The 26,199-nt window shown below is 37.4% G+C and overlaps 1 protein-coding gene across 1 annotated transcript; it reads right to left on the bottom strand.

Moving 5' to 3' along the window:
- Positions 1-72: 72 nt before the first annotated feature.
- Positions 73-23,273, bottom strand: LOC149811857 (uncharacterized). Its single transcript, XM_089992935.1, has 6 exons — positions 23,103-23,273; positions 20,562-20,713; positions 20,221-20,428; positions 20,061-20,143; positions 236-967; positions 73-126 (listed from the first exon to the last, which is right to left on the bottom strand). Exons 2-6 carry the CDS (start codon positions 20,694-20,696, stop codon positions 73-75), a joined length of 1,212 nt encoding a protein of 403 aa, XP_089849061.1. The 5' UTR covers positions 20,697-20,713; positions 23,103-23,273.
- Between the last annotated feature and the right edge of the window lie 2,926 nt (positions 23,274-26,199).

The raw sequence follows: 26,199 nt of genomic DNA, 5'->3' as shown, positions 1-26,199 counted from the left end.
AAAATGGAAAACCTCCTTTCTGAGGACTCCTAGACACACCAGAAATACATGTGCAGCTCGCTTCAGCATTTACTACATAAGTCTCTCCAACTTTGGAGGAGCCACACTCCATAGTTGCAGGACACCCTGATTCAGGGAGCAGGAGTGTTTTACAAGATGAATTTTTGTTTGAGTTCCTGTTCATGCAAGAATCAAATGACAAGGCAGAACTGATGTAAGCTTTTGTAGGAGCAACCGAAACTTGATCTACAGTTTGTCCACATCCTGAAATGCAACCAACTGAAGGGAAAACAGCATTTTCTCCATGAAAATCAGCAGCAGACAACATTGAACCAATATTAGCATTTTCTCCATGAAAATCAGCAGCAGACAACATTGAACCAATATTACTATTATGACGTGGATCAATATTACTATTCTGACGTGAATCGCGTGATCCATGTACCAGCAAGTCAGCTGGTGAAGCATCCAGTTGTTTGTTGGAATCCTTTGACCTACTAGTCAAATGCTGAATAAGATTGGACTTTAGATTCCTTTCTTGCTTATTAATACAAACTTGAGACTCCAAATCCTTAATCCAGTCTGATGAGTTCCCATCCAAATCAACATAAAGATTAATTCCCTCCTCACAACTGACAAAGAACTGAAAGGAGCAAGTAGACGATGGTGTGGAGTTCTCACTTGAAGGAACAGAACGGCGCCTGACAAGGCGTTCGTTGGTTTTTCCCTTTCTTTCTGGAACCACTTGTGTGTTCTTAGGTTTACCTGTGGGATTGCAACTTCGTAAATTTGAGCCAAAATTTTCTATAGATCCAGAGGGAATTTTATTCTTGCGATGTTGGTTACAATTAACAGGATTACAATGTGATTCTATAAATTTTGGATCAGGTAAATGGCTGCCAAAGCTTATAGGAGAAGTTTTACCAGCAGGATCCTCATGAATCAAGTTTTGAGTACCATCTTGTACCTGCATTGACAAGGTTAAATTGCCTAAGTCATTAACTGTATGGCTCCATCAAATGCCAACTAACAATCCTAAATAACTTAGTATTGATCTACATCCTTTGATCAGTTCAGCACTGTCATAATCATACAAGCATTTAATTGAGCATAACTGCAACATGGAAAAATGATCAACAGACTTGGATATATGCAAATAAGTATGAGATATACTTTAATTTTAAAGAGAAAAAATAGTCACTGTGATGGAAAAACCTAGTAATCTAAATGGAAAGTCGTATTAAACACCAGACAGCCCAGATTCAACGTATACTATAAAGTCAAAATCTACCCTAAAGTTGGTCAATCTATAAGTCATAAAATGTAAAGTCTTAGACACTTTGTTCCAAGTTCACTATTATTGCCACAGCCAAATCTGCAAATGTTAAATTTGGTTTGAGTCATCAAAAACTCCTACCCGATGGCTCAGTCCATCAGTGGTTCAGTCTGGCTCAGTAATCCTCGAAGTTCCAGTTGAGGTAAGGTTTGAGTATGGTACTCACCATCATATATTATCATATGCATGTTAAAATATGAATGTCTAATATATATATATATATATATATATATATATATATATATATATATATATATATATATATATATATTCTTAAATATAAAAGAATATATATAATGCCCACCAAGGGCATTTTGGTCATTTCATTATTAACTAGGTTAGGTAAATAGTTTTTATTTTTTTAATAAATGTAATTTAGGTTAGAGTATGGGGCGCTGGTCATTTCATTATATGTAACTAGGTTAGGTAAATAGTTTTTATTTTTTTAATAAATGTAATTTAGGTTAGAGTAAGGGGCACTATGGGAATTAACCCATAGAGACGTTGGATAGCTCCCACTGGCTAAAAATATAGCTGTTGGGAGCTCCCAACTGTTAAAATTTGTATTCTTCTAGATAATCTCATATGTAAATCCTTCATCATAAGTAATCTTTTATTTTCAGTTTAGTTACAATAGGATAGTTAGTCAATAAGTTAGTTTTAGTTTTAGTTTTAGTTTATTTTTTTTGGACATTATTAGACTTATGCTTTTTGACCAAGTCAAAAAGCAAAAGTGTTTTGGACTGAACTACACAAGTCTGAGAGCTGTTGGACACTCCAACAGCTCTAAACAGCAGCTCTCTCTAGCTCTCCTTTAATGTGTATAAATATGGGGTAATACCCCATTGATTTGTATCCTTTTGGTTGTGGGTTTATCCTACTTAAATGAAATTTGTTTCTTCTTTTTGAGTGTTTTGCTGTGAACCCTAGAGGTTCTTGAATGCTTGCTTTGTGTATGAACCTTTATGGTTCGTGAGAGAGTGTATTCGTGAAGAAGCATTTGAAGTTTGGTTGTGGATTCCATTTCCTTACATTCCATTTCCTTACATGGTATCAGAGCCGTTGGTTTGATCGATCACATTCTTTTGAGGTTGTGATCGTGTGGAGGCTAGGAGGCTTGAAAGAATACTAGTACTTACCATTTGTGGTAGAGTATTATTTTCTCTACCTTATCTTGCCAATTTTTCTTTTTCTCATAATCGTTTTCTTCCCAATATTGTAAAATAGATGACAATGATAATGTCACCATTAAGCTCATCAAGCTCAATGATTCTAATTATGTTACATGGGCTTCAATCATGAAGCATCTAATATGAGGGAAAAAGTCTTATGGAGATTGGTAGATGGTACCGAAGTGAAAGGAATGGAGAATGGGTCATGCCAAGATATGTCTTGGCTTATTACAAGTGTCGACACAAAGAAGTGCTCAAGTCTTGTAAAATTTGATCATGTAAATGATGCATGGGATTACCTCAATAGAATGTACTCTCTTAAAGATATTGCACATGTGTGCAATTTACAAATTAAAGTTAGAAATATGGTTCACGGCGACAAGAGAATCAGAGAGTACTACAATGGCTTGTCGGAACTATGAGAAGAGTTAGCTCTTCTTGAACCAAAATGACATTGTCCACAAGATATTGAACTCCGCCAAAATCAAATCAATGCGGAGCATTTTTTCCAGTTTATTAGTGAATTGAGATCAGAATTTAAATCCACTAAGTCTATTCTTCTTCATCGAAGAAAAGTCTCTTCGATTGAAAACACGGTAGAGGAATTAAGTATGGAAGAAAATAGACTCAAAAGTAGAATCCCCAAAAGTGACGATGACTCGGTTCTAGACATTTCAAAACCAGGAAACTAGGTTAGAACCTACAAACCCCCTAACTATGGAAGGGAAAATGATGAAAAACAAGAAAATGATTTTGAAAGAAGAAACATCATTTGTTACTATTGCCATGAACCTGGACATGTGAAAACTCACTGTCCAAAACTAAAGAAACCTTATGAGAAAAAGGTTGCCTCCGTCGAACCACCACAAGAATCAAGCTAACCTTTCATTGAAAGTATGTCTCTTGCACAATTGGTGGAAGCACTTGGACCTCTACTCAAGGGAGTTTTCTTATCTACAGGAGTTGTAGTCTCTTCAGTCAGCACCTCAGATCCAGGTAAACCTCTATGGCTTCTTGACTCAGGTGATTCTTTTCATATGACTCCAAATGCTGAAATATTATCCGAATGTCATAACTCAAGCGGGTCTAAAGTTTTTACTGTTGATGGAACACCACTAGAAATTGAGGCAATAGGAAATTTTGAAAAAAAAATCTCAAAATTTAAAAGGATTTTATATTCAACAAATTAGGTATATTCTCAAACTAAACCTCAATCTCTTGTCGATTTTTCAATTATCTGACCATAGATATAACGTTTCCTTCTCCTCTCGTGGTTGTCGAGTGCAGGATCACTAGTCAGGGAAGCTGATTGGAGAAGGCCATAGAGAAAGAGGCCTATACTACATGGATTTTTTGAAAATTTTCAAGAATACGTTTTATTATAATGTTCAGAAAATAGACTTGGATCTATGGCACAGGAGACTTGGTCACCCAAGTATATCCAAGATTCATTTCTTTCCAAATATGGAAAACTTTTGTAATTCTGAGACATTTAAATGTGAAAAATGTATTCTTGAAAAAATGAAGAGATTACCCTTTCAAGAAAGAAATTGTCATTTCTCGGCCTCTTGGGTTAATACATTCAGATGTATGGGGTCCTGCACCTGTCATATCAGAAGGCGGTTTTTCATACTATATCATTTTTATAGATGATTTTACAAGGCGATTTATTTTCTCAAACATAAATCCGAAGTATTTTTACATTTTCAAATATTTCATAAACTGGTTAAGAATCAATTTAAGAACTGTTGAGAATAGGTGGTTTTAGGTTAAGTTCTCTTATATTAGAGGTTTTCTGAAATTTTACTCTCATAAGGACTTAGATGTAATTTTTCATTTTTGCCTCTCTCTATTTAATATAGAGAGAAGCCCTAATCAAGGAGAACGATATTGAGTTTTTCTGTGCAGCCGTCTCTCTCTCTCTCTCTCTCTCTCTCTCTCTCTCTCTCTCTCTCTCTCTCTCTCTCTCTCTCTCTCTACAGGTGGCTGCTCCTTTCTACATGGTATCAAAGCCCTCAATCTCGGGAGCGTGATCACGAAGAGGACTGATCTTCACCAACGAAAAAAAAAAATTCAGACTGCGTAAAAAAAAATCAGGTTTGTTGTTGCACTAGTGTGGAAGATCTGATAACAGATCTGGGATGTTACCCAGATCTGTCGTCAGATCTAAGGATGGATGTTACCCAGATCTGTCGTGATCTCCTGGAGCTGTAAACAGTTTTTTTTCTGTTTTTTCGTGGGATTTTTTTAAATTGGGGTTAATAGCATATAAAAAGTCTCCATGGTCAACATGACCAATTTTGGGAACCTTTGAATATTTAAGAGTAAGTAAATTCAAAAAATAAATTTATTAATTTAATTATTTTTATTAATTTCGGGATTTGGGTTGAGAGGGTTTAGGGTTAACCCTCTTCCCTAATTAAAAAGGGTCAGAGGTTTCCATATCTTTTAGGAAAGGAAGGTCAAAAAGTCAATCAAATAATGTTAAGTAAAGGAGTCCAAAAAAATTCTGGAAACTCCCTAAGGAGAGAGAGACCTAAATCTGAAAACTCCCTAAAGAGAGAGACCTAATTCTGGAAACTCTCTAAAGAGTTTCCAGCTATATTATAAGAGAAAGGAGGGGGGGCAGCCCTTCTCCCTCATTTTTCACCCTAGAGAAGAAAAAGAAGGGGAGAGAAGAAGAGAGAGAGAGATAGAGAGAGAGAGGAGAGAAAGAAAGGGAGAGTGAAGGAGGTAGAAGAAGAAGGTTGGAGGCATCGGAGCTCAGCCCAAACGCCTTCCACAGCCTCTATTCATTTTTCCTCTAAAAGGTACGGGTACTTCTTCTTGAAACTAATGAGAAATCGGGTGGAGGTGGGGTTTCCATGCATCTTTTGATGGAAATCCATGAAGGAGCAGTGGATCCACGATTTCCACAGATGCCCATTTTTATATTATGTATTTTCCTTGCTTTTCAACAAAAAAAAAGGGGTATATACTAAAATGTATCACATAGTGACTGTGTGGGTATTGATGTTGTCATTTTTTACAGCATACACAGGCCCAAACTGGACCTGTGTACATGTTGTTGGACCCAGCCGACAGGGTCGGCTGGGCTGGGTGTTTTCCCTTCAAAAAAAAAATATATGATATTATTAATAAGCAGTTTTGCGTAATTTTTTTTATGTTGTCGTTTTTTACAGCATACACAGGCCCAAACTGGACCTGTGTATATGCTGTTGAGCCCATCCAACAAGGTCGGCTGGACTGGGCATGGCTTTAACAAATATATATATATATATATCTGTTTTCTTTCTGGAGTTCGGCTGTTGGCTGGCTGGCAGCCAGCCGAGTGGCACTCGGGTGACTTCCAGCTGTTGGCCGAGCCGACTGTCCCAGCCAGGTGATTGGCTGGGTACGGGGCTGGTTTTGGCAGGATCGGAGCAGGCCCAGTCGACCCAGTCGGTTGGGTGCTGGCCTGGGGCCTTGGGCATTGAGAAAAAAAATAATTTTCTGTATAGGTGGGGGTTTCCTGACAGCATACACAGGCCCAAACTGGGCCTGTGAATATGCTGTCAGACCCAGCCGACAGGATCGGCTGGGCTGGGTTTGATCTTTTCATATATATATATATATATCCAACAGTTTTTTTTGGGTTACTGTTGGCAGGCTGGCACCCAGTCGAGTAGCACTGGGCTGGCTGCCAGCATGCTGGCAGGGTGCGCCGGCTCAGCACCCAGTTGGCTGGGAATTAAGTGAGCCAATGGCAGGGTCGTGGCAGGCCCAGCTGATCCAATCGACTGAGTACTGACATGCGTGGTAGGTGATGTTTTACAAAAAAAAAATTATATATGAGAAGAACACATGGTTCCCTTTTTGTGGTATGCTTCAGGGCAGCATACACAGTCCCTGATTTGGGCCCGTGTATATACTGTCAGACCCAGCCGACAGGGTCGGCTGGGCTGGGCTGTTAGACAGAAAGAAAAGTTTAGGGGGAATTTTTATTTCTATGTTCAATACCCTGATTTATTTTTGATAAACATAGTGTCAGCACACCCGCCCTTGTATTAGTCCAATTACAAAAATTTTCTCATGTTGGAAATCGTATCATGTTAGAAACCTAATGCTGTTAATTTATGAAAGCAGGGCCTGGTTGTGTGATTAGTAAAGTTTGAAATTTTAATCTCTTGATGCATGATAAATTTTGAGAATGAGTTATGTACCTGCAATTTTGATTTCCATATATGTTAGGAGTTGAAGTGGTTTATATGTCTGTTGGAACATGCTTACACATTATTCCATGATAAAGTTTGTTTTGAGTGCTTACACATTGATGGACTTGACGTGTGTTGTTGCATATACATAAATACATGAATGCTCCTTTGTCCATCTCAATACGATTCATGGTTAGAAGCATATGTGGCAATGAGTGCATAAAGATGCATGCATGCGCATACCATGCATATGCACAGAAAAAAAGGGTACAACGTGGGCAATTCAATTTGCATATGGGAATGTCATATTTCATGTTTATTGTCAATGGATTCATTTGGTACATATATGACTGTACCTTGGAGGCATGTTAATACCACTGCATACATTACATATGGTCATGATTCTTGCATTAGTGCTTCGGTGATCAAATGAATCATCGAGGGTTTGGTAAGCCCGAGCTGCATGCGCATACCATGCATATGCACAGAAAAAAAGGGTACAACGTGGGCAGTTCAATTTGCATATGGGAATGTCATATTTCATGTTTATTGTCAATGGATTCATTTGGTACATATATGACTGTACCTTAGAGGCATGTTGATACCACTGCATACATTACATATGGTCATGATTCTTGCATTAGTGCTTCGGTGATCAAATGAATCATCGAGGGTTTGGTAAGCCCGAGCTATGGAATTGTTTTCCCTTACTCATTCCAATGCATCGCAAAAATCATGTTTTATTAATATTTCAGTTTTATTGCACTGTTCTATATGTTTCCACAGGCCGGAGTACTGTGATGGCTCTCGCGAGATAGATGCGAGCTTTTATCTTTCTTTTTGCATATGATGTTGCAAAACTTAAGAAACTAATTTTTAATAAAAAGTAATAATAAAGCACAGTGTAATATACCTTCTGAGATCACCCATCTGGAGAATGGGGATCTTAGAAATCCGGTCTTGGGGAGACTGTGAGGATACAAAACTCTGTGTGCTTAATTTGATCCCCTGAACCCGATATTGAGGTTCCTTCTCCTGACCACGGTTTTAGGGAGAGTCCGTCACTTTACCTGGGGGTGGTGTGTTTTGACACAGCTGTTGTTTTTTGTACCAAGGAAGTGACACTTGTGGGCGTGGGGTGTCTCTTGTGTCCCCGACATTAGATGTGAAGGTCTAATGTTCCGAAGGTGATTCGGTCGAGGGCTAAGTTTGGAACCCAGTAATAAAATACAAATTGTGTGATAAGCTACCCTGGGAACCTAACTTGACCTCGGGGTTTGTACCCGTTTGGTGTATCCGCGGGCAACGGTAATTAAAAAGAGAAACTTAAAGTTGTATGCATTTAATAGGGCATGCATAAGGAAACAAAAGACTTAATGGAAGATAATAAAATGATTCATGTATTTTCTGTTATGCATTAGATCATGCATAGTTTGATGGTTCCCTTAATCAATACATGATGGTAAGTGTTGAATGTTTATTTCTTGTTGCATACTGAAGTTTTATTAAATGCTACTGCCTTACTATCTTTGCATGCTTAGCAATTATGATTGTTGCATGAATAAATTCTCAAATGTTATAAACTGTCTTGCATGTATTTCCCTCAATTGTGGCATGATATCTTATCTTAACCCTTTATCTCACTTGTTTCATTAAGAAGTAGCTGTGCTCAGGATTTCGATTCTGACACCCTACTTCATTGGTTTTTCGCAGGAACAGGTGATTAGTGAAGTCGACGAATACTGTGAGGGCGCGGGAGTCACAATGAGTTTTGACAGTTTCCTTTGTGGACAGAGTGGCTCTTTATTTTGGTTCTTCAGTCTAGTATCCTTGTCACTTATTTTTCATCAGTGGTTACATTACTTTCTGTTGAGTGAAACACTGTTTTTGAGATTAGTTCTTAATTCATGAATAAAGGTATTGGTTAGTTTTATGGATGTTAATTTGCAAGTTCTTTTGTGGTTTATGGCTATCCAGTTGGAATTGGAACTTTGAGGACCCCGGGTCTCTGGGAAGTTTTCCGCACTGTTTAAAAAAAAAAATCCTCATTTTCAAAGGGGATGAGTTGGGGTCGTTACAGACAGAGCAGAAATAAAATTCTTCATAGATGCCCCAAGATTAGCTTCTGATACAAATTGCGAGATGGAATAAAGAGTGCACTGTCTCTTTCCCTTGCGCAGAACAATAGGAAGATCAGCATCAGATGTAGGGACAACAGTTTGCTCAGAAATACTTACCTGAGGAGAAAGAGGTGATGGCGGCATGGAGGTAGGAGGTACCCTGTGAGTGTATACTACTATGGGAGGGTTTCGGAAGCGAGACACACCCGATGTTGGAACCAAGGACTGAGGAGGAAGCGACTCTAACGGAAAGGGGGGAATCGGCAGAGGAAGGATATCACCAAGCCTCTCTTGTAGTCTGGGAGTAGTACTTGAAAAATAAGAAATAGACTCAAAGAAGGTAACGTCCACACTAACATACTCTTTATGAGATATAGGGTCGTAGCAACGATATCCTTTTTGGTTCTTAGGATACCCAAGGAAAACACATTTAATAGACTGCGCAGCAAGTTTATCTCGATCCGGACCCATCTTATGCACAAAACACACACATCCAAAAACTTTAGGGGGGATAGGGAAGAGAGGAGCCTCTGGATGGAGAATTTGAATAGGGATTTGGTCTTCTACAAAGCTTGACGGCATGCAATTTATAAGAAAACCGACTGTCAAAACCGCATCGCCCCAGTATGAAGCAAGCATATTGGATTGAATCATAAGGCACCGAGCAACATTAAGGATTTGTCTATGTTTCCTCTCAGCCACCCCATTTTGCTGGGAGGTATGGGGGCATGTAAATTGAGGTTAAATCTCATTAACAGAATAGAATTGAAGTAAGTCTTTGGATTTGAACTCAAGAGCATTATCAGTGCGAACAATTTTAACACATACATCAAATTGAGTTTTTATCTCTGCAATTAAAGATTTAAGAATAACAGGACCTTGAGACCGATCTTTTAACAGGAACACCCACGATAACCTTGAGAAGTCATCAACAATAACTAGATAATAACGACACTGAGACCTATTCGGAATCCTACTCGGACCCCACACATCGACATGAAGAAGATCAAACAATCCTTGACTTGACGGACTCTGACTAGAGGGGAAAGAGCTTCGACAATGTTTTCCCAATTGACATGTTTCACACTGAAAAGAAACCGAGGGAGGTATATGAGGAATGACACGACGAAGTTTTGTCACTGGAAGGTGACCCAAACGATGATGCCACAATAGAGGACTTAAGGATGATGTAACAGCAGAATAGGCCGAAACTTTTGTTTGGTGAAGGTAATACAGACCACCTTCCTCATAGCCGCCACCAATCATTCTCCCCGTCAGCAAGTCCTGAAAGGTGCACCCCATAGGATCAAAAATCACTCTACAATTCAAATCTTTTGTCATTCGACTGACGGATAATAAATTATGTGGAAACGAAGGAGCATGAAGAACATGCGACAATTGAAGAGTAGGGGTAATAGACATGTTTCCCTGCCCTACAATTGGGGAAGAACTACCATCAGCAAGACGTACCCTTTTTTGACCAGTCATAGGTTTTAAACTCAAAAAATTACTCGAATTTCCGCACAAGTGACCAGAGGCTCCAGAATCAATGATCCACCTATCACCTTGACCAGATAGGCCATCACCTGCCAAGCACACAACCTCCGCAACAGAAGACTTCGAAGTGGATGATCGTAAAGCAAGGAGCTCGTCATATTCAGCCCTGCTAAGAGTTACATAATCATTGGAGGAATCTGCATCTGATTTAACCACTTGAGCCATAATATAAACTAATTGGCTTGATTCACAAAATGCGGGAGCAACCACACGCGCACACCCACAATCAACTACGAACCCGACTATATCAAGTTTTGACTTCACCAATGAAATCTGAGAAACACGACCTTCGACTATTCAGATCCAAACTTCAAAAATAGTTTTAAAGAAACTTGACCAAAACCTTTCACCTCAACCACGGATGGCTATAGGTTGCAAATCAAGATCACACATCCAACACGATAAAGATGTGTCTGGTTTTCAGACTATCACATGTCAGTTTTCCACGACTACACAGTTTTCCACACCAGAGATAAAATCTGGACAGGCTTCAAGCGACACAGGGAATAGCGTGTGTTACCATCACGCATCAGCCACTACGACAACCAGTAGCAGTACTCAACACAGAATCCCTCGACAAAAAAAAAATCCCACAAACAAAATATTTTCCCACACTGCAGGGGATCACGCCTACTGCTTCCACAAAAAAAAATTATATTAACATGCTACTTTCACAGCACACACGTTCCAGCCAAAAAGATCACGACACAGCAGGGAATCACGGCTATTGATATTCATCTTCTGAAATCGAACAACCAAATAGGATCTGAGACGAACTCAGCACTCAGATTCATGACCAACAATAATATGAGCACGCAGAAACTAGAAATCACGACAGTTGCTCACCAAATAGAATCTGAGATGAACTCACCATCCAGATTCACAACCAGCGATAACCTGAGCACGTAGAAAAATAGAACTTCACGACAGCTACTCCCAGCCATATAATCACAGAAACCATGACAATAAAAGAACTCGGCAACAAAACAGTGCAGAAAATCACGGCATCACGGCAGAGATAAAACTCAACAAGAATCACGGCAGGGAAACTCAGTAAGAATCACGGTAGGGAATCACAACAAGGAATCACGGTAGGGAATCACGACATCACAGCAGGAAATCAGGGCAGGAAATCACGGCAGGGATAAAAACTCGGCAACAGGGAATCACAAAAAAAAGGAGCTACCAGAACTGCAGGGGGTCACGCATTTTGTTTCCTTAGATTTGATGACAGATCTCCAGATCTGTCATCAGATCTTACACAGAAAACAAACCAACTTACCTTATTAACAAAAGCTTTTCGATCACGCTCCCACGATAGTTTGATCACGATCAATCACGCTCCCACGATCGAGGGCTCTGATACCATGTAGAAAGAAGCATCGAACCCTAGGTAGAGAGAGAGAGAGGGAGACGGCTGCACAGATAAAACTCGTTCCCTTAATTATTAGGGCTTCTCTCTATGTTAAATAGAGAGAGGCTAAAAAGAATAATTACATCTAAGCCCATTATGAAAACATAATTTCAAATAGCCTCTAATATAAAAAGACTTAACTTAAAACCACCTATTCTCAACAAATATCAAATAAACTTAAAACTTAAAACCACTTAATCTCAACAATATTAACAGAGAATGATGAACAAGGAGTTATTGAAATTAAAAATGTTTTAAAAAAATATTTGAGATGTCTGACTTGGGTTTTTTTTAAATATTTTTTAGGTATTAAAGTTCGCCTTTTCTCCCAGGGGTTATATTCAGAGTTACTGGAAACGCATATGCATAAGGGGAAGCGCGCTTCCCCGAGACGCGCTTCGGAAGCGCGAAACGCGACGCTTCTGAAATGCAGAAGGAAACGCACATAAAAAAGAAGCGCGTCCCCCTTTAAAGGGGGACGCGCTTCTCTTTATAGGGGGACGCGTCCCCCTTTAAAGGGGGACGTGTCCCTCTTTAAAAAGGGACATGTTTCCCTTTAAAGGAAAACGCGTCCCCCTTTAAAAGGAATCGTGTCCCCCTTTAAAGGGGGACGCGTTTACGAAATACCAATTTTACCCTTTTTCAAAACGAAATTGACACGTGAAAAACAAGAAACTAAAAAAAAAATCTGAATAAGGGCAAAACAAACATTTTAAAAAAATCGTGAAAACTTAAGAACGAAGGCTCAGGGTTTTGCTCTCTCTCTCTCTCTCTCTCTCTCTCTCTCTCTCTCTCTCTCTCTCTCTCTCTCTCTCTCTCTCATTTTCGGCCACCGGCGACCTCCGACGATCTGCAACCTCCGACGATCTGCTACCTCCGACGATCGGCGACCTCCTCCTTTGTTGACATCCGAAGACCTCGATCGACGTTGGCAATGTCTCTATTCAGGTATGTTCCTCTCTCTTCCACTGACGTCCGGCGACCTCTCTCTTTCGATTCACTCGAGGTCATCCAAAATTTGTTGTGAGAGGAACTGAGGCGTACGCCTCTCACAACACTGCTTGAGAGTCTCACGTTGTGAGAGGCGTACGCTTCAGTACCTGAGGCGTACGCCTCAGAGGCGAAGCGCAGGCTCAATGCCTCGCTTCACCTCGTCGCATTTAACAACCTTGCCCCGAACCCCCGACTCTCACACAATTTTTTTTTTTTTGCTACACCCCTATCCCCCCCCCCCCCACATGAATCCTAGCTACGCCACTGCACTGAATCGATGAGGCGAAGCGAGGTTGTAAATGTGAAGAGGCGAAGCGAGGCGTTGAGCCTGCGCTTCGCCTCTGAGGCGTACGCCTCTCACAACACTGGTTCGGGGGCAGCGTCCCCGATTTTTTTTTTTTGACATAAAATAAAAAATGGTACAAATATTAATAAAAATCTATTTCATATGGACAAATCAAACTATTTGCTGCAGTCAGGGTTGGGTAGGACTGGGCTGGGCTACAAAAATGGATAAAAATCTATTTCATATGGAATCAGGGCTGGGCTAGCCGACTAGGACTGGGCTTTTAAAAAAATAAATAAATAACTGTTACGGTAGCCTCCCGAAACAGTTATTTATTTTTTATTTTTTAAAAGCCCAGTCCTAGCCCAATCCTGATTCCATATGAAATAGATTTTTATCCATTTTTGTAGCCCAACCCAGTACCCAGCGTCCTCGTTTTTTTTTTTTGAGATAAAATAAAAATGGCTACAATTATTAATAAAAATCTATTTCATATGGACAAATCAAACTATTTGCTGCAGTCAGGGACCAGGGTTGGGCTACAAAAATGGATAAAAATCTATTTCATATGGAATCAGAGCGGGGCTAGGAATGAGCTTTTAAATTTTTTTTTAACTAGACCGGGAGGCCCATATTTTGCTTTGATGAAGAGTTTTTGAGTGATATAGGGCTGGTGTCTGACTTGTGTGGTGTGAGGTTCAGCTCGTGAGTAGAGGTTTGATTCATTCATTCTCTCTAGAAAGTACATTTAGGGAACAGGGGATTGTTAGAGACTATTTGTTTCATTTTCCCGTTGCAATAACATGATGGTCTTTATCTTTTGTGTTATCAATATGATGATCATTTATATTCTTATTTGAGTCCCATGAATGAACAATATATTGGTTGAGAAACATTTCACATTTTGTGGTTTAACTGAGTTTATTTGGTCGTCTTTTTTAGAAATAAGGGTTAATGTAGTATTTTTTTATCATTCTTGTAGGTTTTAACTTTTAAGTCATTTTGACGATTGCTTGAATCCTGATTCGTGATCAGATTGACTGGATCACTTTTATTATTCTTTTACTGTTGGATATATATGGATTATTGATTTATTGTTTTCAATTTCAAAGTCAATGAAAAACATGTTCTGCCTCCACAAGTTGTCTTATGGTTTCATTATGGTGTTTGATATTGCAGACTTCTAGAATCTATTCTCTCCTTGATCTCTTGAAGTGATTTTGCTTTATGTGAATTCTGAACTTACATGTTGATCAAGTGAACCAAGCATGATAAAAGAAACAAAACAAAAGAGATACTTATAAGTATCCTATAATATATATAAAATATATTATAGGAAAATTCTTGAATTCATATTATAAAAACAAATTATACAAAATATATACCAAGCATGATTGAGCTTATCATCCCTATTAAGTATGAATACTTTGATATACCGAGTGTGGGCACACCCAGGCTCGGCTCATTTACTCTATCAAAAGAGTGGGGCAACTAGTATGTTGCAGCTAGTTGTTTAAAATTTTAAATAAATATCATTATTGCTAGTAACAGTCGGCCAATATGAATTTTGTTTTTCTTCGTTGTTATGTTATCTTATTTTGGCATTTTTTCATAAATACAAACTTTTGAAAGAACTTTTTTTTTTTTAAATTTTGTTTGCTTTATCATAGTATATTATAGAATCATAGATCTTTCACCTCCTTAAATGATGTTTATTTATTTGTTTTAGTAATTGGTAAATTATGAGTAATGATTTGTGTTCTTCACTCTCCATCATTTACTGTTAATAATAGCTTTTTTAAAGTGTTTTAGGCTGATTCTTATACTTTTATGATGCAGATATATTTGCATGTTCTTTGCTTCATTAATGACCCATCTCAAGCTATGATCACGATAATTCTGATGACGATGACGATTCTTTGTACAATTTGGAGCATGAATCATCTAGTGGTGTTGGGAAGGGCAAGAAGAGGTCTTCTGCTTGTCCATATCAGTTTGAGGACAGAAACGAAAATTGTTTTGATGAGGAAGATGAAGAAGAATATGACTTGGATGACTACTATTCTGAAGATGACCAAGATGATGAACCACCTAACATGCATAAAACAACAGTGCTATGGCGCCATGTATTGAAACAAAAGAAGAGTGGGCAAGGAAAGCAAGGTGGAACCCAAGTTTTTATGTGCAGGCACTGCAAAAATATTTATCATGGGTCATATACTCGAGTTTTTGCACATCTCATGGGATCTCCAAAGGGACAAAGTGTTGGGATTGCCTTTTGCCCTGTAGTTACAAAAAATGCAGAATTGGCAAAAAAAATTAAGAGGCAAGTTCGTCGAGTGGAGGTTTCATCAAGTGCATTTGAGTTGAGGAGATCAAGAATTGATACTCTGAAGAAGCCTATTAGTATGACTACATCATCTAGTGGAAGCCGAAAAACAGTTGATATTCGTGATACCTTTAAAAATGTAGAAAGAGATGATGTAGATCACAAAATTATCAGATTTTTGTGTGCAAATGGCATACCTTTCAATGTGCTTCGATCACCATATTGGGAAGAGATGATATCTGCAGTTAGTAAAGTGCCCGGATATAAACCCCCATCATATGAAAAAGCGCGAACAACGTTGCTTGACAGTGAGAAAGAGTGTGTTCACAGGGAGTTAAATGAATTTCGAGAAAAGTTTGAGGAGTTTGGAGTTTCCATTGTCTCAGACGATTGGACAAATATCAAGAACAACCACTTAATAAATATACTTGCCTCAAACTGTTTTGGCTCGATGTTCTTATATGCAAGCGATTTTTCTAATGTGCAACAGTCAGCTGCAAACATTGCCGAGTTTTTGAAGACAGGATTTAAACTTGTGGGGCCTTCTAATGTAGTGCAAGTGATTACAGACAATGCAGCAAATTGCAAGTTAGCAGGTGAAGAATTAAAACAAACGTACAAGTATATTTTTTTGTCACCTTGTGTTGTGCACAGACTTAATTTGATCTTCAAGGATTTGGCACATGAGTTTCATTGGTTGGGAGAAACATATTTGCAGAGTAAAGAAATTGTGAAATATATCACAAATCATTCAAAAGCACTAGCAATCTTTAGATGCAATGAAAAATTAGAATTAATAAAGATTGCAAAAACAATGTTTGCTTCACATTATACTACTTTGAAACGCTTGCTTGATGTGAGGGAGAGTTAAGGCTCACAGTAATTTCAGATAGATGGAGCGATTGGAAGCAATCATGCACGGATGAAATTATGAAAAAAAGGGTTGTTACAACAGAAACAACTGTTCTTGATGAAGAATATTGGGATTTTGTACGTTTAGCATTATTGATTACAAAACCCATCTATAAGATGATTAAATTTTGTGATCAGGAAGGCCCTATAATTGGTGAAGTGTATGAAGGCATGGACAACATGTTGGGGAAAATCAAAGATAATCTAAAAGGACAACCAGATTTATATAAAAAGATTCATAAGATTGTCTCAAATAGATGGGATAGAATGAATGTGCCTCTCCATAGTCTAGCCCACATGCTTACTCCAAAATATTACGAGTCGGAGTATCTCAAAATCCCAGCAGCAGGAGGAGTCAAACGAGTTTCTCCTAGTAAAAATTTAATTCTATCTATTTAATAAAGTTTAAAGTTAAATGATTTAATTATTTTATTATTTCATTTGCATTTTCTTGTTATAATTACTAAACATTTTTTTTTGCAGAAAAAGATAATGATATCTTAGATGGTGCAATGCTCGCGCTTGAAGTCATATCTTCTGGAAATGAAGAGTTATCTACACTTTATAGGTCACAACTTGTGGATTTTGCATCAAGAAGTGGAAGATTTAGCCGAAATGCAGCACTAATAGATGCACTGAATCCTACAATGTCAGTGCTTAATTGGTGGCGTTTTTATGGTGATAATACACCGGAGTTGAGAGCATTAGCCATTAAGGTTTTATCTCAACCTATTAGCACATCTTCTGCAGAAAGAGTGTGGAGCACCTATAGTTACATTCACAATGTTAAAAGAAATAGGCTCAATGAAGATCATGTTGATACCTTAGTGTATATTCATTCCAATTTTCGATTGATTGACAGGTATAATTAAACTGTGTACTTTTGTTTTGGTATTTTTTTTTCCTTTTTTTATCATTGATTGTTTATTAGCATTCATATTTTATATTCTTGTTATAAAATGTGCAACAATCGCTATAAAGAATGGCCTAGTCGAAAATGGGATATCAATCCAGAACTTCCTATTGTAGAAGAAAATACGTTGAGATTAGAGGATATGCGATGGAGAGATTTGGATGATAGTGCACAACAATCAAGCACTATTTCCAAATCCAAACATAAAGATGCACAACCAAGAGCTCCATTACCTCCAATAATTATACGTACAAATGAAGTTGAAGAGGATACAAATCAATCCATCAGAGCTAGTAGAACTGCAGATATATAAGAGCGACCATCAGTTCCTCATGGTCGGATTGATCATTTTTTTAGCCGGAGACCTAGGCAAGGTATGTTGATATTGTATTTTTTATATTTTAAATTATGGTTTTTGAACATTTTAATTTTTTAACGTATTCATTATAGGAAATGAAGAAAGGAGCAGAAGACATGGTCGTGGAGGACAAGAAGCACGTGATGATGCAGAAAGTTCGCGATCTATTGCTGACCTGAAGGGGAAGAGAAAGAGGACAGATTAATGAACTCTTGAATTATTATTTTTTTTTATGATGTAGTTGGAGTAGTATAACTTAAAAACTTTTATATTACTTTTTTATCATGGTCTTGTAATCTTTTTTTGGTATACTTTTATTTTGAATCTTGCATAATGAAGTGAAGTAGTGGATTATGTTAATTTTAAGTTTAGAGTTTAGAACTTTGTAGCTTATAATTTACAATTTAGAAATTTATAGCTTAAAAATTTAACCATATCTCTATGTAATCTTTGAGTTTATTGATTTCTCATTTTCTATGTTGCAGAGATGACAAGATTTACAACATCAAATAACAAGTCATTTTATTTTTTCGTTGAAAAATGTACGCTTTTTAATCAAATTTATTTGTTTTCTTAATGCATTATTTAGTGTTTGCATGCATTTGTTAAATGATTGCAACAAGAATGTGAATTATGATCTTCTTTTGATGTATAATTTTTTTAATGCTTGACAGTTGCAATATGATGCATTTGTTAGATAATTACAACTTATATTATTTATTGTCTATATACATGTTTTATTTTGTCAATGATGACATAAATCTTAGTTTTTGATAAAATAAAAATATATAATTACATTTTTGCTTCCCTTTCGATTCTTATTCGCTTCTCACTCGAATCCTATGTCGCTTCCTTCTTCGCTTCTTAGGTCGCTTCCGGTTCGCTCCCTAGGTCACTTCCGAGACGCTTGCTAAGTCGCTTCCGAGACGCTTCCTAGTTCGCTCCTAAGTCGTCCCGCGCTTCCCGCTTCCTAAAATTTTAGAAGTGCCTCGCTTCCCGCTTCCGCTTCCCGTATCGCTTCCCGCTTCCTCGACTGGCAACTCTGGTTATATTCTTTCTCAGATGAAGCTTTTTGTTCATGTTTGCGCTAAGTTTGGTATAACAGATGACAAAAAAAGTTGACACACCTGAAGTTGTCAATGCAAAGCTAAGACTTGAAGATGGGACACTTTTGGACGATCCTACTCCATATAGACAGTTGATTGGGTCACTTACCTATTTAACCATCACCAGACGAGACATAGCTCATGTTGTTCACTCTGCAAGTCAATTTCAACATGCTCCAACTACCGTATACATGAGTGTTGCGTTGCGGATTGTGAGATATATAAAGAATTTCATAAATAAAGGGTTTTTCTTATCCTCATCCTCATCTTTGGATTTGCTTGCTTATACTAATGCTGATTGGGGAGAAAATCCAAATGATAGGGTCTCATCTACTGGTTTTTAAGTTTCACTGTCATCTACCAAAGTTGAATATAGGGTTGTGGCTACAACAACTATGAAACTTGTATGGCTAAGGAATCTTCTTAAAGATAAGGGAATAGACATCTCCAGACCTTCGAACGACAACAAGAGTACTATCTATATTGCCAGCAACCACACTTTCCATGAGCACACTAAGCATATAGAAATGGACTATCATTATGTACGAGATGAATATTTAAAAGAAATCATCTAGCTTCCATATGTTAGTTCTGAATATCCACTTGCTAACTTCTTCACAAAAGCTTTTGCATCACCTTGTTTCATATTCTTACTTAACAAACTTTCAATGTATACACCATAAGTTTGAGGAGGAGTGTTAAAATATGAATGTCTAATATGTATATGTATATGTATATGTATATATATATATATATTCTTAAATATAAAAGAATATATATATAATGCCCACTAGGGGCAGTTTGGTTATTTTATTATATGTAACTAGGTTAGGAATAGGTTAGGTAAATAGTTTTTATTTTTTTAATAAATGTAATTTAGGTTAGAGTAAGGGGATCTATGGGAATTAACTCATAGAGACGATGGATAGCTCCCAACGGCTACAAATATAGCCGTTGGGAGCTCCCAAGGCTCCCTCTATGTGTATAAATAGGGACACAAGGTCCCCATTTGATTCTCAAGCTTCTCACTAAGCTTTTTGACAATAAAAGATATTTTTTACAGTTTGTTGCAAGCCCTAGTTGGCTTATTGTGTTATCTTTAAAGTGTATTTGTGGTTGTATTGTGTGTTTGTATATCCTTCGTTGGCTTGTATTTGTTTTCCGCTCATTTCATTACAATGCACTCATACTTGGAAGACGTAAACATGGTAAAAATTAATGCAATGGGGAAAACTTACATGAATCTATTAAACTCATCTGCTAACATTCTGTTATAGAGCATAATACCATGAATAAAGGAAATAGTAGAGACATAAGTTACATCTAATACATGATTACTTTATCAAAAGGACTATATATTGAAATGTGTACCTTATCTAAATTACAGCCTGTGAAATCCATTGCACTCTTATTTGTTGGTGCCAAGTCTTCTCCAAGAACTCTTTGAGAATTAACTGCAAAAATAATACAATAATGAAACAGATGATAATGATCCTAACATGGTTCCAGGTGAACACTGGCTTAAGCATACCATGTTTCCTTTCCTTTATAGAATTGGATTTGGTTTTCATGTCTGATGTTAGCGGTCCAGTAGGTGGGATCCCACCACCACCATCAAGTCTATTTTCTGAAGGTGTTAGTGTTGTGTTTTTCTTAAACAATTTCTTATTGCAAGAACTTGAAAGCTTCTCAACAAAACCTCTAGCTGGAGCTGACAGAAGCTTATTCTGTCCTTTCCCCTGCACAAAATTTTGAAAATAGAATTAGTAGGATTGAAGATTCATGCAATAAAGCTAGCATTACTATTCCAATTTGGTGGCACTTCATGGTTGTTAAGATAAGAACTTTAACCACTTAGAATTTGAAAAGGACCTTGAAAAATGAAGCTAACAAGTTGGCTAGCCGATACTTTGTTTTATTTGCAGATATGCCATGTTTCTTGTATAATCCTTGAAGTTCTTTACGTGGGAGATTAAGATAAGAGTCTCCATCTTTCCTGTGTCCCATGAGCTTACTCTCATTGTCTTGGTAAGCAAGCACACACAGAGATATTCATTGTCAATCACGATCTGAATAAAAGATGAATATCAACATTGCTGAAGATTAAGTACGTTAAACAAAATGCACCTATTAGAAAACAAAAGAAAATTCCAAACGGACCTAAAAGTCTCCATCAAACAGGCTGAATACCACTCAATGTTGTAATTATCGTATTGGAACCTATATCGAAAGTACTGGTGATACAGGTGTATCGTACCGTATCATAAGATATGGAAAAAAACCATTATAAAAATCACAAAAAATAGAAAAAATTCTAAAAAAATAGAATAAAACATAGAATAAAATAGAAAAAGATCAAATTTAAGCATTATGAACAATTAGACAAACACATGTACTACTATAATATGTGAAACGATATTGTACCAAACTAACAACTAACAAAACAAAAGGTTTACTATTAACGAGTTACATTAGATAACAAACAAAAGAAAAAAGTTTTGAGTAAACAAATTATAACAATCACATAATATAAAAAAAAAAATTTAAATAACTAAAAAAATTCAAAAACATGACCAAAAAAAAATTAAAACACATTTACGTAGTCAAACTACAATATTAAATAAACTTAATTATGAAAGTTGCACATGAATAAATATGTAACAATTATAAAAAATAAATGCTATAATTATGATGTTATACGGATGTATCCATTACATACATCAAAAGAGTAAAGTAAAAAAAAAAGTAATATGTCACTTCTAACTCTAAGTAGTAAGCATTAAAAAGAGAAGTTTCATAATATCTTCATTAATTAGTTTCACACTAATTACAATAAGTACAAGAGTTGAATAATATGTGCTCTTCCATAATAATACTTTTCTTCTCTTCTTTCTTGTCTTCACTAATCACAATAAATTAAGAAGAAACTTCTATTTTTTTGTTCACATAGCTTACGAAATAAGTGAATAGGACTACTAAAGTCTTATTTATGTAAACAGTTGTCATTAAAAGTGAGAAGGAATCCAAAATAAATGGCTTGAAAAATTTTGCACAAAAAAGTGAAAAAGTTGTTGTATTGGAAGATACGGTCCGATACTCTGCATTTTCTGATTCAGAGAGATATATCTTATCACATGGACAAGCGATTCTGTGATACACAGTATCGTATCATACAATACCATATGATACTGACAACACTCATACCGCTTGACTTCAAGCATGAAAAGAATGGAAACACTAAATTTAACAAAAGTGAGCAAGTATAGCTAGTGAAACTGAATTTAGATTTTAGAGTCACAGTTCAAGCATAGTGTATGAGTCCACATTCCACAGTAAATAAAGAAAATGAAGTATTATGTGATCTCTGTAGGCTTAGGTCAGAAGCAAGATAAACACAAGGCAAAGGCACTTGCAACTTGACTTTCAAGAACAGAAAGTTGGTAAAGTTCGGACTTTCAAGAATCAATACCAAATGATAAACTGTTTTTTTTTCCTTTTTCAGAAAAAACTTGAAGTACTCCGCACAGATCCCACAACCAAAACCCAAAACCAGGTCTAGTGGAAAAGGCTTAAATGAACTTGAAGTTAAATTAGGGTTACAGAAAGTGATCCCTTTTGCGTCATTTTGCAAAACAGAAATACCACCAATAATAGACACCAAAAGCACAAAAATACTTCAAAACAGTGGCACCCATCTAAGTGAAACACAAAGAAATACCGAAAAGCGTTAACTTAAACCGGATAAAAGACCACCGCTAATAAATATTTCCTGCCAGCATATTTTCCAATGAGAAATAAGATCTAAAAAAGAGGGAAATATAAAATCTTTCCAATATCATAAGGAAGGAGTAACAATGAGAAAGGTTTTGAACTCTAGATTCACCAAAGGAGTATCAACGACAAAGGTTTTGAACTCGAGATTCACCGAAACAACATCAAACTGAACTCAAAAATGATTCCTGAAACAGATATTCTCGAATGGGTATCGATCAAAACTCACCAACTTCTCAATTTAAAACCGGCTCTCTTAAAACTGCGAAGTTGGTTGGTGTCCTTTTTCACCACACAAAAATACAGGGAAAAATACAACTATTGAGAAGTTGGTCGTCGATTTCCCATTCTGTTTTTTCGTTTTTCTAATGAAGAGAAAGAGGGGAAATGAAAGCTACCAACTTCGTGACACCAAGCCAGTAAAATCAGAATGGTAATAGCCAAACATATCCAAAGAACTAAAGAAGAAGGACTAGTTCTTTAGTAGATGCCAAAAAACCACAGCTATCAAAAACGAAAATTGATGAAGTCGGTGGTATTGGCCAACGACGGTGCTTATTTGGATGACATGGAAACACCGACAAGGAGTCCCTGCACTCCCCGTTGATGATGATAGAGATGATAAGTAAAAGTACCACATACCTCTAAACTGCTGATATCTTATTTTTGGTGGAACGAATTGGGAAAAAGAAATAGAAGCATGTAACCACAAAAAGAGAGAGGATTTTATTCTAGAACGGTGGCTCGTACATTGGAAGTGAAAACAATCTGAAGGTGATGCTTTTGAAAAAATGAGGCTAAATCAAAAAGAAAAAAGAACATTTGTCCGTTGGTCAGTCTGAAACAGTCATGCTGGTTGGAGTGCAATTGTCAGAACTCCAATACTTGCTCATGACCAATGAAGGTATAAGTTTTTAGTAAATGACATTATTATCCCTATATTCAAAATTTTAGGCTGCGTGATAGTGTATGCCTCCGGTGTCTTGGAGCGGCACGCTCAACACCACGTTCAGTTTTGTTTTCAACCTTATATTTTTGTAGAACAATCTAGCCAAGAACCGGGGACACTTAATATGCTGATCTCCCTGCGAGTAGGGCTGAGAAACAAGCCAAGCTGCTCATGGCTCGGCTCATAAAAAGCTCGTCCAAACTCGTAGAATAAGCTTGGCATTCTGAATATGAATATAGGTACTCGGCTTGGCTCCACTTGTATAAGCTTGTTAGGTAGTAAAAAATATATTTGAGATAGATTTTACATACATTCTTTTGTAAAAGCTCTAAAACAATGTATTTTTTGTATAAACAAGACAGCACCGACTTGGCTCATTCAACTCAAACAGATTATGAGCTCCAACTCAGGTTCGCTAGCCACAAGAATGAGCTGAGCTTTAAACACTTCAAGCTCTGTCTTATTCAGCTTGTGTATCAGCCCTACCTGCGAGATAAAACTCTCAGTGGGGTCATCGATACCCAAACCCTTACAAAGTCCACCAGTTGAAGGCCCCGCACATGTGGTGGGAGTCAAACCTGAAAAGAAGGGGTTTATCGAGCGCATTAAAGGCACTTGAAAAAAAAATAAGATTTATATACAACCCATATAAGTGATATGGAGTCCACTTATAGTGTTTGGGATATTTGATCATTGGTTCATCACATGAATGAACTGCAACAAATACTCCTGCCATGATCAGCTCTCATTTCATATAGAGCAGATTCAGTGATCAAGGTCGAACATTTATAGGGTGTTTGGCCACAACCACCAGTTGCCACGTAAAGGTTGTCCCCTCCTCTTAAGAGGGGGGCTCCATGCCTCCCACCCCTCTTCAAAAGGCCAAACACCCAATCAGACAACCACATCTCCATCTTAGACCTTGCATTTGAGCATGCATAAAACATAAACTAATGCCTCGTTTGCATGACACCCAAAACCAGGTTTGAAAGGGTGTAAACCTGGTTTTCAGATGAAAACCAAGTTTAGTGGTTGTTTGGGATGACACCAAACATGGTTTTCATGAAAACCAGGTTTTAGAAAAACTGGGTACCCCAATTTTTTTTAAAGGGTAAACCCGGTTTATTGGGTTACCCCTCTTCCCACGACCTTTTCTTCTCCCCTCTCCACCCTCCCACCCCTCATGTCCCATGCTCCCCTCTTGAAAAAAACTCAGGCTGGCCATTTCGGACTGGTGATCGGCTAATATCGCTTGACGCGGGTGGGACCAACCAGACATTTTTTGAATGGTGATTGATCGAAAAATGGCCTGAAATTTGAAGTTTTTTATTTTTTTTATACATATGTGGCCATTTTCCGGCTCGTGGCTGGCAGAAAAAATGGCCTTGGCCATTTTTTAAATATTTTTACCTTTTTTGTTTTAGGTTATCTGTTCGTTTTCTAACCATCCATTGGCCGGGAAATGGCTAGACGGATGCCTCCCTTTCCGGGTGGCATCAACCCGGCCATTTTTTTACTGGAAAATGGCTTAGCTATTTTTTTCCAAATGTTTTTTTAATTTTATAATATCCGGCCATTTATTATCCAACTACCGGCCTGAAAATGGCCGAACTAGTGCCTCCCTTGCCGGTGGCACCATCCCAACCATTTCCCGACCAGTAGCTAGCCGGTGACACAACACAACTTCGAAAAATAGGTTGTCTATTTTTTAACCTTTTTATTTTATGATATTTGGCCATTTTCTAACCATCCACCGGCCAAAAAATGGGCGAACTGGTGACTTCTTCGCCAGATGGCACCAGTCCGGCCAGTGGCTAGCTAGAAAATGGTCTGACCATTTCTTTTTTTTTATCCTTTTTAATGTTTTTTTTTTATTTATTTTAGGATATCTTGCCATTTTCCAGCCAGGTACCAACCAAGAGATGTCTGAGCTGGTGCTATGCTTACAGGGAGACAACAGCTCGGCCATTTCCCAACCGGTGTCTGGTAGGTTTCTTTATTTGCTAATTTTCTTGTTTGTTAATTTTCTTATTTTTTTTTAGTTTTTATGTTTGCTTTTCAACTTTCAGGCCAGTTTTTGGCCAACCACTAGCTAAAAAATGGTCAGGCTGGTGCCACGGTGCCACCCTTGCCGGGAGGCACAGACTCAGCCATTCTCTAGCCAGTGTTTGTTTTTTGTTTAGTTTTTTTATTTTTTGACTTTTTTAGCCATTTTTTCGGTCAGCAGCCGACTGAAAATGGCTAGGTTAGTGCCACCCTTGTTGGGAGGCATCAGTTTCTGGTCAGTCGTTGGCTGGAAAATAGCTAGTTTTTTTTTGTATTTTAAAATTTTAAAACCTAGTTTTAAAGACTTTGAGTCATCCAAATACTAATAAAAGTTGGTTTTTGGTAAATCAAGTTTCTATGAAACCTAGTTTTCCCTTTTGTCATCCAAACAGGGTCTAACAATGGAGCTAATGCATAAAATGATTTTTTTTTTTAGAGAAAAGTGAAACATTTCTTTTTTCATCTTTTGTTTTTAATATATGGGTAACAACTCAGCCTGTGTTTAAACACTGTCGGTCCCAAGCTCGGATGGATAAAGGAGGAGGGTTGCGTTAGGCTAGTGACAACCAGCATAAAAACTTAGTCAGACCCTATGAGTTTTGGTTCATATCGCCTACCCCAATTGTTTTGGGATGAAGGCGTAGTGAAGAAGAAGAGAGAAGTGAAACATTTCATTGCAAACATATATAAATGTCATACAGAAGGAAAAGTCGATGAGGAATCAGCTACAAAAGAATTATGAAG

Source organism: Nuphar pumila, chromosome 17, assembly GCF_984573655.1.
Source record: "Nuphar pumila chromosome 17, dmNupPumi1.hap1.1, whole genome shotgun sequence".
Classification (NCBI taxonomy): Eukaryota; Viridiplantae; Streptophyta; class Magnoliopsida; order Nymphaeales; family Nymphaeaceae; genus Nuphar; species Nuphar pumila.
This window is presented reverse-complemented; position numbering and strand designations above follow the sequence as displayed.